Consider the following 21,475-nt stretch of genomic DNA (forward strand, 5'->3'; position numbering starts at 1 on the left):
ATTCAACAAAAAGACAATGATGTCAATATTTGTTGCCTTGCTGAAAGTAGTAATGAGAAAAGTTTCAGTAACAGACATGGTTGTTCTGCCATCTCAAGAATGCATGGACAGTTATATACAGCTTAACACAGTTTTGTTGGTATTCTTTGTTGAATGAGCCAAGTAATCAATGTAGCACAAGTACACAAATATTCTGTAATTCAAGAAGCTTTTCTAATGCCCATTTGTTTCAGCCATTTGTGTGCTTAGATCCATCACTATTTCACCTCCAAATTAATTTATTTCCAATAGGTGATGAGGTTTGTTTGTCAGCCCTTTCGCATGTTGTGTATACTATACTGAAAAGGTTGTATTTTCAGGATTTCATGACTCGTATTCTTGGATGAAAAATAAATGTTTGTTGACACTGGGAGTAATGGTGGCGTACCGAAAGATGCAAAAATAGTTTAACAACTATACATTTTCTTCCTGTAGGAATTTGGATAGCATAAATTGAATCCACATATTCTAAATCATCTAATGGGGTGAAGAAAAAATAAAACTAATAGCAATTTAACATGCAAATAATTAGTATTTTTTGAAAGCATCCACTAAATAAAATACCTGCTCTTTTTTCCACAGCAACTGCCTAAGATGGAGATGAAAGAGCAGCCCGATTCCTGTACACATTTGTCATGGCGTGCATTTTTCCTGTGCACATTTGTTACTTCATGTTTTTGTTCGACACTCATTTGTCAACATGCTTTTGTCTCAAGTCCCTTTTTGGCATGCCAGGAGAGGTTGTCTCACTGAAATCACTACTCCATGGGATACATACCTAAATCAGGGATTGTATACAGCCAGACCTAGACTAAAGCCGGGATATGTTATCCAAGCAGTCTCTTAACAGACCAAGTAAAGATAGAAAAGTCTTGCTCACTAAGGCAGAATTAAATGTGCTCACCAAGGTCTACAGTTCACAAAATTCCTCAGGATCTCTGGAATGCAGATCAAAAGGGTACATAAATGTCTAAAGTTCAGAAAATGTTTGACTGTGGGAAAGACAGGAGGGGTAAAATCATTAACGATATGTTTCAAAATAGGTCACAGTTTGATCATGCATAATTGGGAAATATAAATGTGGGATTTGTAGACATGGTTAACATCAACAAACAGTTGGGCATGTTTTTCTGGAGAGGTGTGCTGTATACTGAGGGCACTGTGCAGCTAATTGGCAGGTTGAGGATCATATGTCAGTTACACTGGTAATCCATATGCCTAATATTTAAGTAGCTAATGGTATTTTACACGTGCTGTATACAAATACTGAGTAATAAAATACCAATATTAATTTTAATACTAACAGCAATGAAAATAGTTCTAGTGACAATAACACTGCAGTAATAAATGATAAATCAGAGAGCGAAGTACAGAGAAACGCCTTTGGCAATAAAAAACGAAGCACACGAAACTTAACAAAGACCATTTATAAATAACACAATCCAGCTTTTGACATCCTGCTCATCTGGAATTAACATGACCTAACAATATATGCAAAAGGTTTAAATCAACGCAAACCCTTCGCCCTCTGCCTCCTCCCTTTCACTCTCATTTCTGTGAGATGTCTGTCAGGTGCTCGACCACGAGGCAAGTTTTTGGTCTAATCCCCTTAATTAGCCCTTTGTGCCAACATATAAATCTACTTTCAGTCTTGCCTAATTAACAACACTTTAGTAATGCGGCATTAAACTTCGGAAACAAGCAAACCTCCAGTCATTTGTTTTCGTGTCTTCGGTCAACTCTGTCATGCAGACGTGCTGGTGGCTATCGCTGCTCGTAGCTCTAGGGCTCTGCTGCGTTGCAGTGAACGCGCAGTTTCCGCGTGCTTGTGCGACGGTAGAAGCGATTGTTTCGAAGCGCTGCTGCCCGCCGCTCGGTCCCGATCTGTCAAATGTGTGTGGCATCCTAGTGGGGAGAGGTAGCTGCCTTGAGGTCAGAGTTGATGACAAACCGTGGAGCGGTCCGTACACGCTGCGCAACGTGGATGACCGGGAGAGGTGGCCGCTGAAATTCTTTAACCAAACTTGTCGCTGCGTAGGTGAGTGGTATTTCTTCTTGATTTCTCGTATTGCGCATCGCTTAAAGATGGTGTGCTGTCGAAGACTACGCTATGAAGTTAGTTATTATGTAGCATCTAAGACACTCGGGAACATACGTTCATATTCTAGTTAACTAAAAGAACACGTAACTGCGAGGACAGATAAATGTACAATATGGAACACGAAACCTAACGTGGAACACTTTTTGTTCCTTCTAGATAACTTATTGAAATGGATGATTTGGTGAACGCACGCAAGGTGAAATCGGACCCGATTGTGATTTTGTTGTCTAATCTGTACGTCGCTTTAAAGATAAACGAACAAGAGTTAGTTGTGGATTCTAAATATTGAGCGTGATGAAATTTTCATTACTAGCAACAGCCGCTAAATTGGTGTCGGTAGAAAACCAGCAATCGCCTAGATAAGTTTGACACCATGCGTGTAGTAAAAGTGAGACACCGGTCGTCAGAGTAGCAGTTTGCTGATCTTAAACAGAATAAATGTTAAACTGACGTTGCACCAAATCGCCTCACCTTGAGGGTGGTGAGAGTCCACTTTAGTCTCTACAACTGATTTTATCAGAGTCCATCTCTGCCCCCTTCTCCCAAATCATGTGAGGGATCTGAAGTCCAAGGGTCCTGGGCCTCACAATATAAAGGGGTGGCTCCCAGCTGCTAGCCAGAACCAACCTGCCGACATGTCAAATATAAGTCTTATTAATCCAAATGCAGATGCTTGCATGAATTTTTATTAGGTCAAACAAGTTTTGTTACACTAGCTTAGTAAATGGTACATTGTTTTAAACAATTTGTGATGGGATTAGTGTACTTTATGTGAAGTGCTTGCAATCGACAATGGCCTATACACTCACTGTATTTAATAAAAATGCAGTTATGCACAAACCCCATGATAACCTGCCTTAAAATAGCACTTCCATCCCAACAAGTGATCACAAATTGGTTGCACGTTCACTGTAACTGAAGTTGTCCTTGGTGAAACTACGCGAGTGGTGCCTTGGTGGATTTTGCTGCTGTGCCACAGAGGGCACAGTTGTGGACGCTCATAAGCTGTGCTCTAAACATCCAGCACTATGCCAGTGCTGTAGACTGACAAAGGTTTGGATGGTGTGAAAATTTAACACATGGAATATTTGTAAACCCTGTTACATTCCCTCCTTGAATTTTTGTAGAATGCAATGTTTAATGTAAATTGGGAAAACCGTTTGAGCAATTCCTGACAAGTACTGTATTACAAATATATGGTTAAAGATGTAATTTTAAAGTTCATCAGTATTATCCAGTTCAGTTATTAAACCTTTCCAGGTTAAACCCTGAGCAGGATTTGTTCTTTTGTACTGCTGAAGGGTAGTCTGTGGTCTGTAGTTGTTAACTATAGGTTTCTGTATATGTAGATGGATGGATTGAAGGTGCCTTTTGAGGTGTAAGGATTTCATATGCTGTTTTATTGTATGAGAACCAGGAAAAAATGTGTTCACTTGTTTTGGGTAAAATTGCAGAATTTTGATGTAGTGACTGCTTTCTTTCAGGATCTTTTGGGGTGGATTTCAAATATTTAGTTTAAGTTGTGAAAAATCACAACTTTTGACTACATTGGTTACATTAATTTTATGATTCTGGATGTAATGTTGGTTCTTGGGGTGGATGTTTGAAACTTTTTTTTTTTTTTTTTAAAGCTTTGTATAACTTAAATGGGGAAGGGGGAGTGTTATAGCTGTCAACATTATCTGTAATATCTTAATCAATGTAGGCCAGTGCTTATTTTATTTTTATTTTTTTTAAACCAGCCCAGTAGGAGGGTCTGAAGAGTTGTGGTATGAACAACAATTGTGCAGTTTCAAAATATCAATAGCAAATAGCTGGATGAAAACAAGCACCTTTCAATAGGTTTGATATTGGACAACATGCAGCATACACTTCTGCCTGGCTATGTGACTGAGCCCTGAAAAGGACCAGTGTAGTAACGACACCATTTGCTGTGATCACTGGCTCCTTGAACCAAGCAGATATGCACATGCTGGATTAAATAGTAAAATGTTTACATCGATTTGAATGCTACACCAGTGCTTAACCTCTAGCTCATTGTCACTGATCACAATATTACACTGATCCCTGCAGGCAACATGCATGTGGGGTTAAAGAAGCAATACTTTGGTAGGAATAAGCTTCCAGTAATGCACTTTTTTGTGTATAAAACGGTAATGCATTAGGCTACACTTAATGCACATTACTTAATGTGTTACCCCAACACTGATCATAACCTTCAGGTTAAGCAGAATGAAAATAGTGAACAAATTAAATGGATATGAGTGGAGCTTTGCTTTTTGTCATTTCTGGAGTGGATTTTACACTTGGTTTAGAGGACGTTGTAAAATAGATTTTTCAATTTGTTTTCATAATAACAATTTTCTTTTAAAACTAAGGGTATGTACCCAACTGTCAATGAACAGGCGCAAGTTAGCCAAAAGAGTGAGTACTTCATTTGTCACACTTGGAACTCTGTGAAGTGGCTTAATTCTTGATGTTTTAAAGAAATGGGGAATAAGCTGCTGTGGAAATCCTCCTCGTCACAATCTTTAGAAGTCCACTTTTTCCAATGTCTACACGAGTTTTCTTTAGGTAATCCCCGGTTGTGAAGGTGTATCTTAATTGGCAGTTAGTTTTATCAGATGTTGATTCTGTCTAGAGTTGTCTGATTCTGCCAGAGGATTTGGCCTTCCTCCAAATTAAACAAATTAAGAAAGTCTGAAAATGGTATAGAAACATGCATGTTTTAACATGAGATGCAAGAATGAACTATTCAGTTAGCAGTAGAAATTGTTTAAATTAGCTGGATTGTTAACTACTGCTCAGTTGTCAGAGCTGAGATAGGACCCCCTCCTCCACGTCACCCCTGAGTTGGTAGATACATGCCTAAAGTTAACAAATGTAAACTTAAGTCCAATCACTGACAGTTTCTAGTTTTGATGGCACAGGGAGCTAATCTGTCTGTACAAGGCAGAAGCCAAGCTGGCGGCAGAGTGAAAAGCCATCACAGATCAGCTGCTGATGCAGGGTTAGTCTAAGTTGACAATCTAAAATGTACACATTGTCGCAGCAAAATGATTGGACTTGTGCAGTCATGGCGCTAAGACAGCAGTGTCCTGGGATTTGTTTTTTTCCTAGTGATTAGTGTATTCTGCAAATCCACTGAATATTAAATAAAATGCAATGCTTGCCTAACATAATGCCAAAGTGAAAACATGTTTTCAGAAAGGCTTGCAAACTTTATGAAATGGAGAAACAAATCAATTTAGGCCTTTTTAAGAACGTATAGAACGCCCTTTGGACAAATCTATTAAAATTTAAATTGCAAAGGCTGCAGAAAGTGAAGGGTGGGGGTGTTTAAATTTTTAACTCTGTTATATACAATATCATGGAGGGTGGACACCGTGCTAACCACTGACCGTGTGCAGCCCCCTTGCATACACCATGACATGGGAGGCATGTCGGCACTCAAGATGTTTCTGATTACAGATGCTCAACCTGTACTTGCTAAATGACCCTATGTTCCTTCTTACTGGTGAGTGAATATGAATACTGTATGTGTGCAGATTCCAAATGGATTTATTCATTCTGGGCTTGTTGGCTACCCTGTGAAGTAGAGAACTGTTGGGGTTGGGTGGGGGGCTCCTTATGAAGCACAGTAACATCTGCGGGGCAGTTCCAAAGTGCTGCACAACAGGTGGGAAAAATTCTACACCCAGGGTCAGATTTCTCAGAATGAAGGTTTCGTGGAAAGTTTGATATGTACATTTTGGTTCCCGAGTACAAAGATTCTTCATTAGCACTCTTAAGAGAACTAAAATTTTCTATACATACTCCTCACTTTTGAGGTTTACAATGTTTCACGTACATGCATGTTATAACTGCTCAGTAAAATAAGTTATACATGTGAGTAGTCATTTAGCTGGTTTGGCTTAGCTTCCCTACTTGATCAAAGGTGTCCCCAAGATATTGTGTATATGAATGTCAAGAGGGCAGGGACTTGAGCACCCCATTTGAGACAGTTTGTGGCATTTCCTTCTACTCTTTACATTTGCTCTGCCTCACTCACAACTGGTTAGACTTGACAACAGTATTGCATAATGGCATTGATGCAATGATCAGACATTAACTGCAAGATTTCTTTTGGATATCAAAGATTTTACAGCAATCATTCACTCTTCCAAGTTCTTGAACAGGTACAGACCAGCTTGAAGTGTGACTATTATTGGAAATGGCCATCAGAAGCCTGGAGCTAAAAACAATTTAGTGTTAAAGGTTCTTTAACACTAACATTGTTTATGGTTTTAGATTTGATGTCTTTATGGATAAACCTGCTGTTATTTGTAGAGTTAGTGACTAGTAGACAGATGAAAAGCATACAAGGATTAGTATACTAGTTAAATATGTGTGCTAACCAAAGCTTTTTCTGCAAAGGGCAGCATTTCTTGCACAACTTAAATGTAAATATTTCAGGATGAAGTAAAGATATTGCATGATGAAAGTGTCCCTTTACTGCCAAAGCTGTTACAACTGACGATATTAATAAATGAATGGGACAGTTGATTAAGTAAAATGTTACCTCCAGATTTTATAAGCTTTGGAGTGAATGACTTTCATTGTATATTTTGAAATCTACATATGTGTACTAGTGGTGATGGGGAAATTGACTACTTAGCTGTTTACGTTGTTGGTGAATCCTGAAAGTTTTATGTAGGAATGATACAAACTTGCAACATTTTCCAATAATTTCTTTCAAGTAGTCTGAAGTTTGAATGGCAAGACATCTTATAAATCATGTACAGAATTATTTCCATTTCAATGTCTTTCTGAACTCTTGGTGTTGCCAACGTTAATTTTTGTTTTTAAAGTTAAACTACACCCTGTTTGTATTTAGTGAAGAGGTTTTTAAAAAAAAAAAAAAAAAAAAAAAAACTCTTCCCATTTCCTGATTTTATTTAACATTTATTCTGTTCCGCTGTATGTCCAACTGATTAAATATTAGCATTCAGTGCTACAGTATGTATTGGATTAAACTTGGCTGCAGCAGAGCCATTACACTAATCCTTGTGCAGGGTTACTCCTCCCCAATCCTGGAGATCCACAATGGCTGCAGGTTTTTGTGAGCCAAATTTGTAACTAGAACCCACTTATTTACTGCTTAAGTAATGTGTGGTGTTTTTGCTTGGTTTTAGTTAACTTGTTTTGTTACGATTTGGAACCCTTGGGTGCCTATCTTAGTTTTAAGTAGCTGTTGCTAGTTCTCTTAACTAGCCATTAAATTAGATACAAACCACAAACTAAATGCCAGCTCTCAAAATGTCTATTTAAACTGTGTATGCATCATGAGGTATCTGAATATCATTTGAAATAAATGAGAACAGGAAATGACCAAGAGGTACAAATCTGTTCCAGACCATGCAACACGTATGTTCTCAGTGGGGGGGAATTTTTGTCTTGGTGTTTTTAATTATATGGCTTGTTGCCTTCATTATAAGTTTGTTAGGCCTGGTGTCTATAAACTTTTTGGAATGAGGCAGGAGCAACTGCAGACCTTAAGATCCTTGAGAACCCCTGTTCTAGTGATGTAACTAGTTTTGTGCTCTTCTTGTTTATGCCATGAATCATTCGAATGATTCAATCTATGGAACCACCATGCCAGTTGTCCTGTGACACATGCCATAATCAAAGCATATTCGTAGTTTGGTGTCTTGTAGTAACTCATAATTTATTCCTGTGAGTACTTATAGTAGAACTTGTTCTGGCCAAGCTGAAGTTTTGAGAAATTTATTTTTTGGTCTTTCTCTCTCTTCTCATTTCCCATTTAGGAAACTTTGCTGGCTTCAACTGCGGAGAGTGCAAATTTGGATGGACTGGTTTAGATTGTCAGAAAAGAAAAGTTCCAGTTGTAAGGCGGGACATTCTTTCTTTGACTGCAGAAGAGATTGAAGAGTTTCTAAGTCTTCTTGACCTAGCAAAAAATACCATCCATCCAGACTATGTCATTGCTACACAGCATTGGTTGAGCTTACTGGGGCCAAATGGAACAGAACCTCAGATTGCGAATGTGTCCGTCTACAATTACTTTGTGTGGCTCCACTACTACTCTGTGAGGGATACTCTTCTAGGTATGTAACAGTTTTTCAAAATGCTGCAGATTGTAACTGCCTCTAACAAATTAAAGAATTTTTCCCTTTGTCCCCTTTGCTCTCCCAAATTTGCTTTCTTAGGGGTTGCACTGCACTGTAGATGATCCACTGAGTGTATCAGAAGATTAAGGATGAATCTAAGACTGCAAAGTTCAAGAACACTTTAGTACTGCTTATAACTTGAAGCAAAATTGTTAGCCATCTGCAATTCTGATGGCTAACAGTGTCATGGCAGTCTTATGAAAACATTTTGTAGTTTTTTTTGGGGGGGGGGGGTTCTCCCCAGAAAACGTCAATATTAAAGTAGGTTGTAGAATTGCCTTTGTATTAATGATTGGCAAAATAAACAGTGATCAGATTCGTGAAGTCACTATGTAAAACAGTTTGGAAATCTTTTAAATATACTGTACTAAAACTTTTTTTTTTTTTTTTCCCCTTGTACTTGTTAATACAAATGACAGAATGTCATTGAACACATTAGCAGTTTTCACTGGGCCTGTTGAGCCTTGTCCAGAAATCCCTCAATTTATATAACCTCAACCAGAATGTTGGCCTTGGAGCTTACTCTAGCTTTGACCCAGCTGTATTGCTAGTAAATTGTTTTTGCTAAACGGCTTTTTGATAGAATAGCTGAATAATGATTGCTGACTATTCTACAGAGCTGCTTTTGAGTGGCATGTGGGGTTTTTTTTAAATCGGGTTTGACTTGCATTTTGTATGTTTACGTTTTTCTGTGGTAACATGACCGGTTTATTGGGCTAAAAAGCAAAAATTAGGTTATTTAGGTGTAACATGTATTGTGCGTCTGGCAGAGAAGACTTGCCTAACTTTGTCAGGCAAAGGATTCAGAGGTTGGTTTTACCTTCTTCCCATTTTGAAGAAACTCTTAATCTAAGGTTACTTGTACTGTGGTTCTACAGTGTAATTGAAATGGTGTCTACTGTCAAATTAAGCAGCAGAACCTGGTCACATGCATAAATTGCATATTTAATCCTTTAGTTTTAAATCCAAGAAGATTTAACTTCTTTGGAGTGTGTATTCAAAGGGGTCTTAAGTGGCATGTGAGTGTTTTTTGTTTTTTTTTTTTTTAAAAAAGTACCCAGACAAATGTTGGCTTTTTAAAGCCATGCCTTCTGTGGATTATTAGTCCGAACGTGAAAGTTCTTAAACCTAAATTTATTTCTGTGAAATGTTGCATTTAAAATTTGGTTAATGCCACAGATTAACTTTTTTTTTTTTTTTTTAAATATAAATTCCAATAATCATTCAATGAGTTAAATTTATGAAATGGCACAAACACTCTAACAAATTGTGTTCGAGTACTGTAGTAATTTGAGGTAAATGTTAACTTTAAGGGGTGCAGTAATTGTTTAGAGGCTTGTCTAAACTCTAGCTTTTTGTGGTGTCTGGCTTTGAAATATGAGAACATATTGTTTAAACTGCTCGTATTCTAATAAAATTTGAATAGCCGTCTTATTTCATGTTATTTCCTTGCTCCATCTAGGACCTGGCCGTCCATTTAAAGCTATTGACTTTTCTCACCAAGGACCTGCCTTCATTACATGGCACAGATATCATCTCTTGCTGCTGGAGAGAGATCTTCAGGTATAAGTGAAACATTTTTAATGACATCTTCTAATGGATTGTTTAGTGAATCTTGTTAAACGTAAGATTGTCAATCCCTGTTTCTTTCCCCAAATTTTTCATGGCCTCCTTTTTTCTTTGGCATTTTGCTCTGGTTTGTTTGCAAACTGGATTGTTAAGCTTTGAATTTTATATTGTCAGCAGCCATTTCCCTCTTTGCTTCAATGGTGTGTGTTTTTTTGCACTAGTTTGCCATGTTCATTTTATGGTAACTTTTTTAAATGTTAAATGTACACAAGTTTAGAATGGACTGTTTTTTGGTTTTACTGGTGTATTTACATATCCTCTACAACCCTGGTAAATCTCTGCCTTTGTAATGTTGAGAATTTTATTTTTAGCACATGTTGAGTGAATTTAAAACTTGTCAGTGTGGAAATCTTTGGTTCCAACTTGCACTCTGTCACAAGGTTGCTTTGATTAGAGGGATTCATCTTTGCAGCAAGATTTGGAAAGGGCATCCCATGTAAATGGGGGATCAATCTGGTCTAAAACTGACCCTTTCTGGTATAGCCTACTAGTGCTTGAAATGGTGCATGGGTGAATGTAATCGGAGTTTTGTATTTGTAATAATGCCTTGTTTGCTCTTCTGTATTTACTAGTGTACACTCCCAGTGTAGCTTTGGCAGAGGGGTTTGCAGTGTGTTTAAAGATGCGAGAATGTTTGTTTAATCCCAAATTAGACCTTTCTGGTCCTCTCCAGTGCTCTTTACTTGAGCAGCATTATGGGGCTTCAATATGTTGTCACAGTTCTGATTATGCAAATTTGGAACATTTACCCTCTGATTTGCATTAGTTTTTCCTTATGACTTTATGAATGCAGAGAATTTCTTTGGTCTTGGGTTTCAAAGAAATCCATAATATTTAAAAAGTTCTCCCTTCCCTTTTACTTTGCAAAATCTTTTCCACTTACATTTGCAGGTGTCCTTAATTTTAACTAGTTTGTGCTTTTTTTAATATAGAGGCTGAGTGGAAATGACAACTTTGCCATACCCTACTGGAATTTTGCAACTGGAAAAAATGAATGTGATGTTTGCACAGATTCACTGCTAGGAGGACCACATCAGGATGATCCAAGTCTAATCGGCCCCAATTCCAGATTCTCCAAATGGGAGATTGTTTGTAACAGGTTATTTTTACATGTATTCTTAAATAGTCTGTTAATACACTTGGAAGCGCTTTGCACTTATTTCCTTTCAAGAATCTATTTGCATCAGTCATAGTAAGTATGACAGAAGAAAATACTTAGAGCTGCACTAGGGATGCAACCAGTATCCTGTCCTGTGTTTAATTACTATGTTCTCCAACAGTAACTTAAAATGAATGCAGCTTTATTTGTGTAGGCACATTTTTAAAATGGTCGTTAAATTCAGGTGGGTTTGTGTGGGTGTTTTGTTAGAAAGCCATTTATAAATTGGGTGTAACAATACAATAAGATGTACTACAGTACAGTATATGCCCTGGATCTGGGTCCATGAAGCTTAGGCTTTGGTGTGTGTGTGTGGGTTTTTTTTTTTTTTTTTTTTAAAAAAAACTAAACTGGTCTGTTATTTGGAGAAAGGTGGGCATCGTTTGTTGTAGAGGAGACCAGTTCATGGGGGTTCTGTTCATTTATGTACTTAAACATCAAATTGTACTGCACCAGGACTTGAATTTCAGCATAGGGTTGTGTGTGTTGCTCCCATTTTAAAATTCTGCATAGTTTAAGTTAAAGTGGGGAGTATTCCACTGCTTTTGGCAAAATGACATGTATTGCCACCTTTATCACTTTATGTAAATAACATACATTCTCATGTTGCGTGCATGATGGTAGTCAAGTTGTAATTCTTGCTTCACATTTGAGTGAGTTAAATGATGGTGAAATTAATCACTTTTTAATATTAACACCATACATGGCCCTAATTAAATAAACCTTGTCCATAACCACAAAAACACAAAGCCTCTGTTCTAAATGGTGATGAAATAAACATATGAAACAGCTATTTTCAAAATGTTCACATTGGCACATGTGTGGCTCTGCTCCTAATGGCAGGCCACTCAAGATCGGAGACTAAGCAAGCCAGCCCCACTGACTGCAAATGTGTTTTTTGACAGTGGGAGGGAATATGATTAAATCTGGGGCAATATGTAGCAGCATGAGAATCCAATATGCATGGTGTCCTAATACTAATCATTCACATGAGAGGATTTTCTGCATCCCGACTGTATAGGATTAAACTGGGTAGTGAATGAGTAGCCTGTGGTCCTCACTAAAAGTGAGCAACCTTGGCAGGATTAAAGTTCTCTTGCCGAATTGAAAACTGCACAACCCTTTGACCTAAAGTAATCTTATAACCAGTTCCCTTGAGCTCTGTTGTAGATAGTGTATAGTACAATTTTCATTTAACCCCATTTGCCCTGGAACACTTTCCTGTGCACAAGTATTTTGTATTTGGACAATTTCCATACTGTACAGTTGCTGCAGATAGCAATTTCTATTTAAATCTAATGCATATGCCAGTTCTTTCCTTTTGGGTCTTGTAGTTTTGGGGTGCTAATGTGTACATTGGTCTCAAACAAAATAGTACCAAGCTACTAATGTGAAAGTTGACACAGGCGTTGTTTGAAAAGCTGTACTTTAGTCCATATGATCTCAATGTTAGTGTATAAAACTCTAGGGCCCCCACTCTAATTAGTGCTGGTAGTAATAACCACAACTTTTGCACTGACCGCTTAAAGTATGTCTTTGGTTGCAGAGTGTATTCTCATGAAACTTGAATCTCGGTATTTTTAAAAATCTTGAAGGAAAAGCAGCTATTTGAATAAGTAGTGAATGTTTGCTTTGTAGCTCCTCAGGTAAATGAGACAGTTCTGGCCATGGAGTGATGGGCAATGACCTCCCTGGTCTGTTCATCTCAATATAATTAGGAGCTTCCTATCCTTAAATTACTATCCAAGAGAGGTTTGCAGCTGAAATTGAAGATGTTGCAATTTGCTCACTACACACTTAAGCCTGTTTACTTCCCTCTTCCAAAAACCCCCAAAAGTGATCCTAAAGCCTATGACTTGATTCTTTGGTAAAATTTAGCATAGCATATTGTCCTATAGTTCCTTCCACAGCTTGCTTTAGAAAACCTGATAAATGGTTTTCAATCTTTGAACTTGATGTAACCTGGAGCTGTACAATATGCCTTATTTGTGTTCATATGTTCACTCGGTGCCTTTTTTTCTTTCTCTCATCAGTTTAGATGACTACAACCGACTGGTAACGCTGTGCAATGGCACAAATGAGGGATTTCTTCAGAGACGCCCTCTACAGGAGGACCTTCGCCTGCCAACGATGGAGGATGTGCGAAATTGTCTTTCCATTGGAGACTTTGATAACCCACCCTATTTCTCAAATTCTACTTTCAGCTTTAGGTAGTGGATGATTCTGTGAATGGTCTACAGTATATCCTTAACCCCAATTAATGTCTTTCTACAAAGCTGTGTCAAGGTGCTAGATTTACTGAAGGACTTTTATAGGCCAGGCATGTTATGTTAACAGAAGTTCCATATTCCAAAGTTGCTTACTGTAATACATGCAATATTTTTCTGCCAACCTTGTATCTCCGTGACCCTGTAGTTGGGATATAGCTGGTTGGATAATGGATGGATGGTATTACAGTATTGCTTGCTAGGTCTTTTTGTGGGTATTCTCACAATACCTTAACATTTTATTTCAGAATGCATTACTGTATGTAGAGAAGCTTTGACTTAATGTTGAACATGGAAAGTCTAATTTTATAACCAATTCTTTGATTGCAAAACCTTAACAGGCAAGTACATTTGTGTCCATATTTTAATGCTACCCATGACTCTAACTCACAGGTGTCGAACTCCAGTCCTTGAGGGCTGCAGTGGTTGCATGTTTTCATTCTAACCATCTTCATTAGTGAGCCATTTTTACTGCTAATTAACTTCTTTTGCTTTAGTTTTAATTAACTTGACTCGGGCCCCTTAATTGTCTTTTTCCTTAATTAGTAGCCAAACAATGACATCAAACAAGCCACCATATGACCAGCTCACCTGTGCCCACACAATATCTGAAAATTAAGAAAGGTGAAGGTCTCAGTAAGGTTGATCTCTCAGGTCATCAAAACATTTTGTTGGTGTTCTTAGAAAAAACAGAAAAATCAAGATTTGGAAATGTCTGCTGTGGCAGAATGAGAGCAGCAACAAGCCATTGAATTAATCAGCTTAATTAACAGCAAGAATCAGCTTCTCATTAAGAGACTATTTGGAGTGAAATTGGTTGGAGTTTGAAATCCCAGTTTAGCTGGTCATCTGTTGGCTTGTTTCACGTGTCTTATGTTGGCTGTCATTTATTGAAGAAACAAATCAATTCAGAGGACTGAATCCTTAAAAACAGGACTATTGAAATGAAGGGAAAGGAGTTAATTAGCAGTGAAAACTACTCGCTGATTAGGAAAAGGGTTAGAATGAAAACCTGTAGCCACTGCAGCCCACCAGGCCTGGAGTTTTACACCTCTGATTTTAAATATTGCAAATTTATTGTGGCTTATTTGCTTTTTGTTTTGAGACCCATAGGTGTCAAGTGTGTGTGTGTGTGTGTGTGTGTGGTTTTGTTTTAAAACTGTTCAAATGGGTTGCACATTTTCACCATCCAGCACAGAAACCCCCTCCCAACACTTATTTCAGTAGTACAGAGCCCTGTTCCATATTAATTCATTTGGATAGTTTCAACCCCACCCCACCTTGCAGTTCAGTGAACTGTAAGATGTGTGTTAATATGAGCGCAGAACAACTAGCTGGACCTCTGCTGTTGAAAGGGTTCTTTTGAGGAGTCCTGAAAAGTTTGAAATGCAGGAGAAGTTACAAGAATAGTTTTCTAAGAATGTGATTCTGGAGTGAGTGGTGGAAATGTTAATGAAAGAAAAGTTAAGCTTAAAATCTAATCAATAATGGCACTGAACAGTGTCGAGTAGACAAACTTTTGGCTGGCTATACTCTTATGGTTCCAGTTCTCTAAACTATACCAGGAAAGATAAATGGCTACTGAAATGAGAAAATGAAGAATGATCCTTTCAAATGTGTTATTTAACACTATCGATCAATCAAATTAACTCCAACTTTTTTTACTTGACAGCTACAGGGCTCCATATTTTTGCCTGTTTCATCATGACTTATTTTGAATAGAAAGTTGGTGTATTAAAGGCATTTGACTAGTTAAATCCATGATTTCAGTTGAACTTTCCTAGTCTATGTCTAACGCAAACATTCTTGAATGTAATACAAGGTTTTACAATGGAAGTTTGTAAACAAATTTTAACCTGAATACCTTTCATGATTTATCACTGCATGCATTTTGTGGGATGGATAGGTGCCCTTACCCTGCATTTAGTGTGTGTGTGTGTGTGTGTGTGTGTACGTGTGTGCGTGTGTGTGTGTGTGTGTGTGTTTTAAATTTATATATTAAAAAAAGTACCCACATACTTTTGATTGAACCAAAGGCTAATAACAGGTATGCTTTGTTTTATTTGCTGCCCCTCTAGAAATGCACTTGAAGGGTATGATAAACCAGATGGTGAACTAGATTCCTCCATGATGAGCCTTCATAATTTAGTACATTCCTTTCTTAATGGGACCAGTGCTTTGTCACATTCTGCAGCCAATGACCCTATATTTGTGGTAAGTAGTCTTGACTGTTGTGGAATATTTTGGATATGGGTTGTTATGGTGATACACCATGTGGTATTGCCAACTCGTAGCAACTGTATTTTCTTTAACCGTGATGCGGTCTTTGTGGTTTACCTTTTTGTGATGGTCTTTAATTTTCTGCAGGTTTCCTGTAATGCAGTAGTCCTATTAATTTTCTTCCTATTTTGTACTTGTTGCTAGGAAGAATTGCAGCTCCATATTGCCCTGTTCTTTGGTTTATTCTGAAATAATAGGAAATAAACTATCCCCATCCAAGTACATGTAGGTACCGCAAACCATCTGATACAACTCCACTCAAGGTTTTAGTTTTTGCACAGAATGCAGGAAAATAAGTCTTAATGGAGAAATTGCTTCAAAAAGAGGGCATTAGTTAATCATACAATAACACTTCTGTATTGGAATAATTTTTAATCAAAGATTTCTTTGGAAGGGGTATGAGCCTTTCATGGCCAATGGTCATTGTGTGGAGCCAATTTGCATCTGTTTAAAGTCATTTTTTCCCAAGGACTTTTGCAAGTTTCTAAACTTGCTGATCTGAATATCTGGTTATGAGCAAGTAATTTATATATAATATAAGCAGCATGTGGTGTAGGAAATGAACGATAAGAAGCCAGGTTTAAACATTCTGGTGGAAGGGGTGGTATATGAATATCCTGTATAGCCAAGACATATATATATTAATAATAATAAATAATAATAATAATATATTAGTCTTGGCTATACAGGATAGTATACAGGGAGTTGGGTGCAAAAGACCCAGATAACTACTAGAGATCAGCTTTTTTTTTTTTTTTTTAAAAAGGCTGGAATCAACACATTTATTCCTACAGGCAATTCCTTTTAATGGCTTTAGAGACCATGGTGGATCCTGATGTACTTTAAAGGTGTAAAACATTAAATGAAACTAATGGTCCTCTATGTATTATCCTTTGATAGGAGTTGTCATTCAAACTGAATTATAAATGCTTAAATATAAGCTTGTGTAAATATCATAATGACAGGATTTTAATTGCATGCTAGACCTTGTCCATTAGTGGTTGCTACTTTATCCAGCATAGCTGCCATAATCTTGCATTTAACAAAGTGTGCCAATCTAAGGGTGCTAAACCTTTTTTGCCCATTTTAATTCTTGTAAATGTGATGTCTGTTTTTAGTTGACTATAACCAACTGGTAACTCTCTGCAGTAGAATAACAGCAAAATTTGAAATATTGATAATTCTGACTTCCATTTAGGAAATTGACAAAGAATGCATGGTCACCTAACCAGTTATGTTAAGGCTCTCTACAAATTTAATTTTTTTTGACTACAGAAGAAATAGTACTAATCAAGTTATGGCCCTTTTATTACAAGCAATGTAAAAGGGACACATTTAGTAAGCAAAGAAATTGCTAATGTGTTTAAGGAATATCTAAATATGCATGTAATGAAGCAGGTCCTATTAATACCTCCAGTAGATTTAAAATTGTCCTAATTTATCAAACTGCTTGTAGAGTAACGGCGGGGGGGGAGAGAACCCAATGAGGCTTAACATTTCGGATTCTAGAAAATGTCCTTGTAGGAAAGCTACAGATCCAGATGGTTATCCAGAATTATTAAAGGATGTCTGCAAAATTTACTACATTAATGCTAGCTAGGCTAGAAGAAGCAAAACATTATGGTATTCTACCCCCACCCTATGATTGGTGTCAATCACTGGACACACTTCAAAGGATATTCATTTATTCTTTGAAAAGACCATGTCATTTTGGAATTGTAAAGAAAGTGTTGGCCAAAAAAGTGAAAGTGATCCTTATCATAATATCAAACTGGATTCATTAAAGGCAGGCAACTATTGCCAAATTTCCACTGCTAGTTGAAGTTCTGTACTCTCCCAGACATTTTGTTTCTAGATAAAATAGCTTTCTGTGATGTAGTGCAGGGATCTCTTTACTGTTTTGTGTAAATTTTAGGTTTGGTCCGGATTGTCCTCGATTTTAAAGGGCTATTACTCAAGTCTATAAGCTTGTGCAGGTAAACAATTCTGACCACAAATGGAAGCAGCTTTGGATACTTGACAGCCTTGTTCAGTTCCATGTTCTAAACTGACATAACCAAAATACTTCCTACTTGTCTTCGGCAAAACTAATGAACTGAAGGAATATTGATTCTCTTACAATATCATTGGCCATTTCAAAAAATTTTACTTTCCTCCTCCTCCCAGGTTTTACATGCCTTTACTGATGCAATTTTTGAAGAATGGATGAAGACGTTTGCTCCAGCTAATTCAACTTGGCCTGAGCAACTAGCTCCCATAGGCCACAACAGAAAATACAACATGGTGCCTTTCTTCCCACCTGTAACCAATGAAGATATTTTTGTTAATTCTGAACAGTTGGGATACTCCTATGCTGTAGCTATTTCTGGTAAATATTTTAAATCCTCAAGATTCAACTTGCTTGTTTGGATATATGATAGAATTAATGTTTTCATGCCAAGATGAGGTGTAAGCTCATTTTAACATTCTTGCTAATCTTAGACTGCAGGCCATTTAAATTTTGGAATACTTTAATGTTTTGTCCTTTGACAGACCAATTTTGAAAAGGTATAGTGTGCCCAAGGTAGCTCCAGTCTACATTCCTGCATATTGTTCATGAATCAAATTGAGAGGAAAATGATAGACCTTTAGTACAGTACTTCCATGTAAAGCATTGTTACCCTGTTGCACCATACATTCTTAAATTGGGGAGTAGGGCTGTAAAATGCAGTTAAATCTGTCTGCTGCAGGGATGATATCTAAAAAAAAACACCATAAATTGAGGTTTGCTTTTTTGTCATGGACTCTTAATGTGTGTTTTTTGTCTCTCCCCTCAGATACTGCTTCTGCAAAAGTTTTGATAGGCTCCACGGTTGGTGGAGCTTTATTGGGCCTTCTCCTCTTGCTCCTATTGCTGGTCCTCTTCCTGAAGAAAAAACAGAGAGAAGGTTTTGAACCTCTTATTAAGGCAGAGTTCACTAACAAAAAATATACAGAGGAAGCTTAGCTTTGAAATTTATCCCATGTTTATGGACTTGTATAATATAATAATATATCCACAGTACTCTACACTCTCTAGAAGTTAAAGCAATCAGTTATACTTTCTAGAAATGTTTCCCTTGGGTTGGGGAGGGGTGGAGAATAAATGTATAATATTTAATAAACTGATACTTTAAACTTTTTACTGAACAGTACTGTTTCTGCAGGTTCTAGCTGCATTACCTTTACACCTAAGCTAGAAATATTACATGTATTCTAGGCTTCAGTGGTGCCTTAATTAAAACCACAATGCCATGATCATGCATTCATATTGCCTTAATGCAGCAGCTCCACGTAGAAATGTTAAAACCAAAAGAGTTTGTCAAATTACTCTGAACAACTTATTTTTTGCAAAATTTGGTTAACTAGTTTTATGATCCAAATGTATTAAATCCAAGCACTCTTATAGACCAATCCAATGAATTCTCTTGTGTGAGATGGAGAGCTAGGTCAAAGAATTCGGACCTTAACATAACTGCTCGCCCACCTTTTTATAGGTAAAGGTGCTGCCTCTACTGGAGAAACGAACCTGTGACAATGATTTAATGGGTATTGTACTTTTTTAAAAATATGGTTATCAAACTAAATTTAATGTGTTCCTAATCTAAACCTTTTAAAACTGTAATCGGAATTAAACTGATGTCACGCTCCTTTACCTTCACTAAGTCAGCAACTTGTTACAGTAGCCCCTCTGTTTGAAGCCAGTGTTCAATAAATAAGTGAAGTGGGCTTTGTCAGTGTTTACCACTTCAGGCGAGAGCTGGAATTGTACATGTAGGAGTGACCTGATATGCTAGGTTGACTGGACAACCTAAACATATGACAGCTTTTTAGGGTGCCTTTCTACCTTTAGTGTCTTGTGAGCAGCTGCTTCCTTTCATCCTTGAAATTATAAGACTTCATTAATCACCTGGCTTTTACAGAAATTCAAAAATTTGAAATATTTAAAAAATCTGCAACAAAAGGGCAATCCCTGCACTGAGAAGAGTTCAAGTACTGAAACTCCTAATGAAACAGTTTCCTGTGAGGACATTCTTGGATATGTACTGCCTTCCAGGTTGTCTGGAGTAGCTGGATGCTTTTTGTTTTGGGTTTATTTGCTGCTGTCTCAGACGGATATCGGAGTGTTGTCTGGGTGATTTCGTAGGTATGATATCCACCTTTTGTTTCGATCTACTCAGGGTTGGGTTTGTCTTGGGATGATATCCTTGTCCTGCTGGGGAAATTACTTTTTCGTAGACTGAAATTGGTTCTCTTGCAGTATTTTCCACAATACATTTGTCATTCTATTTTTGCCCAGTCCCTGCTTTATAGACAAATGCCAGATGTGCACTCATTTGTTAACAATGACAACTTTCATGCCACCCTCCTGTTTGATTAGTATTCCTTCACTGTTTGTTGTTGAACTGTGGAGCTCCCACTATTCTGCATCAGGAAGGTTTCATGTAGCTTTTACTTCCTGATGACTGAGGCAGCAGTGTGTGGATACACCTTTCCTGACTTGTGCCATTAATAGTAAAGGGCACCCAGAATATCTGAAACGCACTGCTATTCAGAATTTTTCAGTTTCCCAACCTGAACAATGACCCCTTAGTGGTATTTTTGACACAATGTGCCAAGTATGTATTCACTTTTAGAAGGCAATTGTAAGACCATAGCATCCTTTAGGTAATATATTTTCCTCTGAATATGGAGCTCCCCAATGAAAATATTTATGAGCACAATCTCAAAGCCTAATTGAGATTTTGTACTTTGTCTGTCTGTTCTGAAATTTCTTTTGAAGTGAAGGATTTCCTCTGTAGAAGAATCTGGTGGTAAATTTTGCAAGACAGTGTAATCAACAATGCAAGCAGAATTTTTACAGTACTTTGCTGTGGTTAAAATGTGAAGAACATGAGCCATCTGTATTTGAGTTTTCTCTTCTGTTAACTGCAATGAAATCTAGAGTATTTTGTGTTCTTGATTAGTATGAAGTGCAGTGATTGGTATTAAACTTGCCTATTTGAAAGTGGTTAGAATTTGTCTACAGTAATGTCTGTAGCTTTGACAATAGACTACCATTGTTAAATGAGCAAGCTACACAATATATACGTTTCTTTTTTTTTTTTTTTTTTTTTTTTTTTTTTTTTTTTTTAAAACCCGATCAGTCAAAGCTTCAGTGATCTCAATCTGTCAGTTTGGAAGCACAAGTGATTGTGAATCTACCTTACCTGCTTTGAAAGTGACAACCACCGGTACATTGGAGAGGCAAAAGCAATAGCCCCCCAAAGGAATGATTTTGCTGGTGGATCTCTCTCTCTCTCTCTCTCTCCTCAGACTGATTCTTCTTCTCATTTTGTTTAGCTAGTGTCCTTGTCCCTACCAGTAGCAAGAGGCAGTCGGTACCTGTAGCAGATTCATGTTGCACAGGTAGTCCAGCTCCTGCAGAATGGCACTTCCTCAAACCTTGTGACTGCATGTATGGATCTCTCAGCATAGTCTCAAGAGCATGGAGGAGGTGCAGGGAGACGGGCCGTTGCACAGTGAGAGCTGGACAGGCCTGTAGAAGGGTATTAACCCAACCGTAGGGCCAGTATCTGCTCCTTTGTACAAGGGCTTCTCCTGTTCCTGCCTACAAAATAACTGCCAGCTGGCTACTGGAGTGCATGGCCTGCAAACGGTCATACTCCATGAGGGTCCAGCATCCTCTACTGGGACCTGTGCCCCAAGCCCTTCACCGTGCAGCTCAATTGGCAACTGATAGCTCTACCATTGGCATCCTGCTCTCCTCCCATATGAGAGCAGGCTCTCATGTGTGACAGAGAAGAGTCTG

The 21,475-nt window shown here is 37.7% G+C and overlaps 1 protein-coding gene across 1 annotated transcript; it reads left to right on the forward strand.

The window, feature by feature from the left end:
• The first annotated feature begins 1,678 nt into the window (after positions 1 to 1,678).
• Positions 1,679 to 18,759, forward strand: dct (dopachrome tautomerase). The gene is made up of 8 exons (XM_028799560.2): positions 1,679 to 2,077; positions 7,948 to 8,247; positions 9,773 to 9,873; positions 10,872 to 11,038; positions 13,132 to 13,308; positions 15,444 to 15,579; positions 17,812 to 18,013; positions 18,462 to 18,759. Exons 1-8 carry the CDS (start codon positions 1,786 to 1,788, stop codon positions 18,629 to 18,631), a joined length of 1,545 nt encoding a protein of 514 aa, XP_028655393.2. The 5' UTR covers positions 1,679 to 1,785; the 3' UTR covers positions 18,632 to 18,759.
• Positions 18,760 to 21,475: the final 2,716 nt, after the last annotated feature.

Source organism: Erpetoichthys calabaricus, chromosome 4 (assembly GCF_900747795.2).
Source record: "Erpetoichthys calabaricus chromosome 4, fErpCal1.3, whole genome shotgun sequence".
In the NCBI taxonomy this organism is placed as follows: domain Eukaryota; kingdom Metazoa; phylum Chordata; class Cladistia; order Polypteriformes; family Polypteridae; genus Erpetoichthys; species Erpetoichthys calabaricus.